The 3,917-nt window shown below is 45.2% G+C and overlaps 1 protein-coding gene across 1 annotated transcript; it reads left to right on the top strand.

Moving 5' to 3' along the window:
- Positions 1-493: 493 nt before the first annotated feature.
- Positions 494-1,387, top strand: LOC125555449 (probable transcription factor At1g44810). The gene has a single exon (XM_048718404.1). The coding sequence runs from the start codon at positions 494-496 to the stop codon at positions 1,247-1,249; it is 756 nt and encodes a 251-aa protein (XP_048574361.1). The 3' UTR covers positions 1,250-1,387.
- Positions 1,388-3,917: the final 2,530 nt, after the last annotated feature.

The raw sequence follows: 3,917 nt of genomic DNA, 5'->3' as shown, positions 1-3,917 counted from the left end.
TGGAAGTGATGGACATTGCTTCTGACGAGTGATGATTGTAAGGACATTTTGATTGAGTAATACAAGTTTTTCCCACCTGCAAAAAAAAAAGTCTTGCAGTGCATATTGTTTTTGTGAAGTCCACTTCTATATATTTGGTTAAGAAGAAAAAAAAACGAATCATCAGGATAAATAAATTGATTGGCTATAATAAGGACAAAAAGGGAAAGACAACACGTACAATAAATTAATTGATCCTGCGCGCTCTTATCGTTTGGGTCTTATATTTTGGGGAGAGGGAAACATGGGATTGTGAAGTTGATTTGTGCGGGCTAGTGAAAGAGGGAAAGAGATCAGCACGAGACAAATAACCTGTCCGCTTGATGCCCTCGAGTCCCTCAAAAACTGGTCTCTTGGCCACGGTGATGAAAGGAAACTAGCCCTGAATTACAGGGGCCGGATCATCTTTATATACCCCGCACGCTCGCGCTCCATGCCTCCATCTCGCACAACCATGGCCAAGTCCGCTGCCCCTCCGCCGCCGTCCTCTCCCCAGACCTCCAGCCACCTCTATCTTCTCACCCAGAGCCAGCACCAGGACACCGACCCTGAGGTGGAGCAGCCGCGGCCAGACGATGACGTCGATGATGCTGACGACGAGCCAGCCAAGAAAAGGGCGCGAGCGCGTCGCGAGTGGGCGGCCAGCGACGAGGTCACCATCCTGGAGGCGCTCATCGCGCACCGCCGCCAGCACAGTGAGCTGCCGGAGAGGTCCGACAACGACTTCTTCCAAGCACTGGCCGAGCGTCTCGAGGACACGAGGCGGCAGCCTCTGCAGATCAAAGACAAGGTCAAGAGTCTCGAGCGCCGCTACTTCTCTGCCACCGGCCACCGCCGTGCCTCCAGCTCGAGCCACGACAAGCGGCTCAACCAGCTCTCGGCTGAGATCTGGGGCGATTTGCCGCTCGACGACGACGGTAGTGCTCACGTCGGTAATAATGGTGGTGGTGATCGCCGGGCCAAGATGTGCAAGATGTTCCCACTCGTAGCGCAGAAGGTGAATGATCTCGCCCAAGTGCAGCCTGCGGTCAAAAGGCTCTTTCCTTCGCTTGCCGATGCTCCACTTCGCTTGTTGGAGAATCGTCTCGAGAAAATAAGATGGTCTGAAATGAATATCGATGTTAGGCTTGAGCGGATGCTGCTCAGGGCTTCAAAGAGGGCTTCAACAACAAGGGCTTCAAAAAAGGATTCAAAGAAGAAGAAGAAATAGTCACATCTGTTTACTTTTCTTGAGTGAATAAAAGAAATAATTAAGGTTTCCATGCAATGCATACTAGTTTGTGTAATCCGGCCACCATCACCTTGTTTTGTTTTAAACTCGATCAATGGGCGTAACAAGTTCAAAATATAAACATGGCTTTTGTAATTTGTTGCTCTTCATATTTCTCAATATATTTTCCTTTTGTGCAATCTTCTATATCTAAATACCTAACCCACACTACAAGATTTATCTACGCATGCGTGCTTCCACATCACTTCAATTATTTACAGCCTAATGATCAAAATCGTGTGGCATCAAGAAGTTATGCATGTGCTTGTAAGTTACTCTTTCACATCTTCTATATCTAAATAGAGGCACCCGACCAGTTGATTTTCTTGAGTCCATATGAAGCCAAGTCATTCGAATTGCTATAGACGTTGATACAGTACAGTTCACGAATCTGCAACAGTCTGACCATGTTTTGATGCAATTTATCAAAACTTGCCACCGCTAAGTGGAAAATAACAATTCGTTGTTTCTCTCCAGCACCCTCTATTGATCAATCGCACTGCCCCGCTCAAGTTTTCGTAAATGGACTAGACTTGGACATGTCGCTGCTGGGCTGGCTCCGGAAGCCAGCATATGTTATGTGGGCTGTAGGTTGTAGCCCATGCGTGCTAGGTTCCCACATACGGCCTTTGCGGTTTAGTGCTGCCATCCTCCTGCAAGACCATCGGTCTGCCTCGCCTCCATCGCCACCATGGTTCTCGGGTTGCAGGTCGGGCCGCAGTTTAGTTGCCGAGCAGCCAAATCTTTGAGGAAGACATAGCCAAGTCAACCTGTGCGGGTCGTTGCCTCCTCTCTCTCGCCCCAATTTTTTCTGAGTGATGGGAAGTTGGCGCTGCTGGTCCGCCGTTCCATTACCAGCCACCCGCTGCTGCTCTCCTCTGAACCTCCTCCGCCATGCTTGCCGGTACATCTCGCCTCTTGACGTTTCTATGAGTGTTGGGACGTTGGCTGGGCCGCCATTCCTTGGCCGGCCATCTATATCATCAAGCAAGGAACAACTGTTGCATCCTTTGTGTGTCGTTGCTCTGCTCCGAAGCCGCTAGAGGCAGTGAGAAGCTGACTAAATCAGCAAAGGTGATTTTCATAGAGTCATGTCCACCTTCGGGATGGTCACATCAGCTTATCAGGTGAGCCGCAGGAGCACTCTTACATTCAACTTTTCGATGACGAATATCACTCTTGACATGCTTATGTCTGGCCTGCTTTTAATTTTACAGTTACATGCTTATCCCACTACTCACACCGCAGTCTGCACCATCTGATGCTACAACGTCACAAGCCTTCGATATGTATGTAATGATTTTTTTTCACATTGACGAGGATGTCTTTTCATACAGAGTGTTGGGGTTCAAGACAAATTGTAACATTGGGCCAGATTTTACAAGTATCCGAACCACTTTTTATCTAGATACTTCAAAGTTATTTCCTTTCTATTAGATACTAGCGCAAATGAGAATCATTTTGCGCCAGTGGCAATCCGCCAGTTAGTTAGCAAATATATATTTTTCATATTTTTCCATGTTATTAATCTTCTTCAACATGTAATTCTATAAAGGTATATTCGCATTTCTTTTCGTACCATCGCGTGGGGTATCATCTAGTTAATGTAAATCATGCCACCTCATTAGTCATGCATGACTTTTTTCCAACACATGCATGTAATAGCCCCCACTACTAGATTTCTCTACACATACCTGCTTCCACATCACCTCAGTTATCTACTAAATTTCTATTAACTAAAACAACGCCACTTCATCAATCATGTCTTTTTTTTTCTCCTTTATACATCATTTTGTCCCATACTTCTTTTATGTTTTATTATTTTTCATATGTAAACTTCTTACATTTTTTCATTGGTTTTATTTGGTTTTCATCACCTATTTATGCATTGGTTTTAACACAATTCCCACGCTAATGCGCGGGACGTCGTCTAGTATGCTTTAACACTACAACTACTACTACCTCTCTCTTAGTTTACAGAGTGTGCGCGTATCCCTAGATCGTCAATTTGACCAACCTAATGCAAGTCATATATTACAAAAAATATAGCAATATAAACTTTAGATGTTCTATTTTCAAGCCGGTATAATTTTTATGTTATATAATTTATATTAGGGTGATAAAATTGGCAACATAACTATACACGCATGACTTATAAACTGAAACGAAAGTAGTAGCTAAATTTCCGTGTGTTGCCACGGGACAAAACAGGAGACTGATACGCTAGCTGCAGCGTCCGTTGTTGATTGTTGAAGACGTCAACGGATGCATTTGTCCTTCTATCTTAACCAAAAATATTTACGACACATGAACAGTTCGAACATGCAACTTGCAAAAATACACACACACACGAAATGTTTGTTCATGCAATTTTCGACAAAGCCGTCTCTCGTGAAATGAAATTCGTCACATTTTCTATAATACGAAAATTGTTCCGCTCAGAGGGCTGTAATCGAACACACCAACCAAGACAACTCCCTTGCCGCATCCCACCTCTCTCACTCTCGACTTGTCTTCCCAAATGACAGAAAACGTGACCAGTGCCATTGCCGCAGGCCGGTAGCGAGGGATAGGGAGCCGGCGACTATCTCCTCGACTGACCCCAATT

This window comes from Triticum urartu, chromosome 5 (genome assembly GCF_003073215.2).
Source record: "Triticum urartu cultivar G1812 chromosome 5, Tu2.1, whole genome shotgun sequence".
NCBI lineage: Eukaryota > Viridiplantae > Streptophyta > Magnoliopsida > Poales > Poaceae > Triticum > Triticum urartu.
This window is presented reverse-complemented; position numbering and strand designations above follow the sequence as displayed.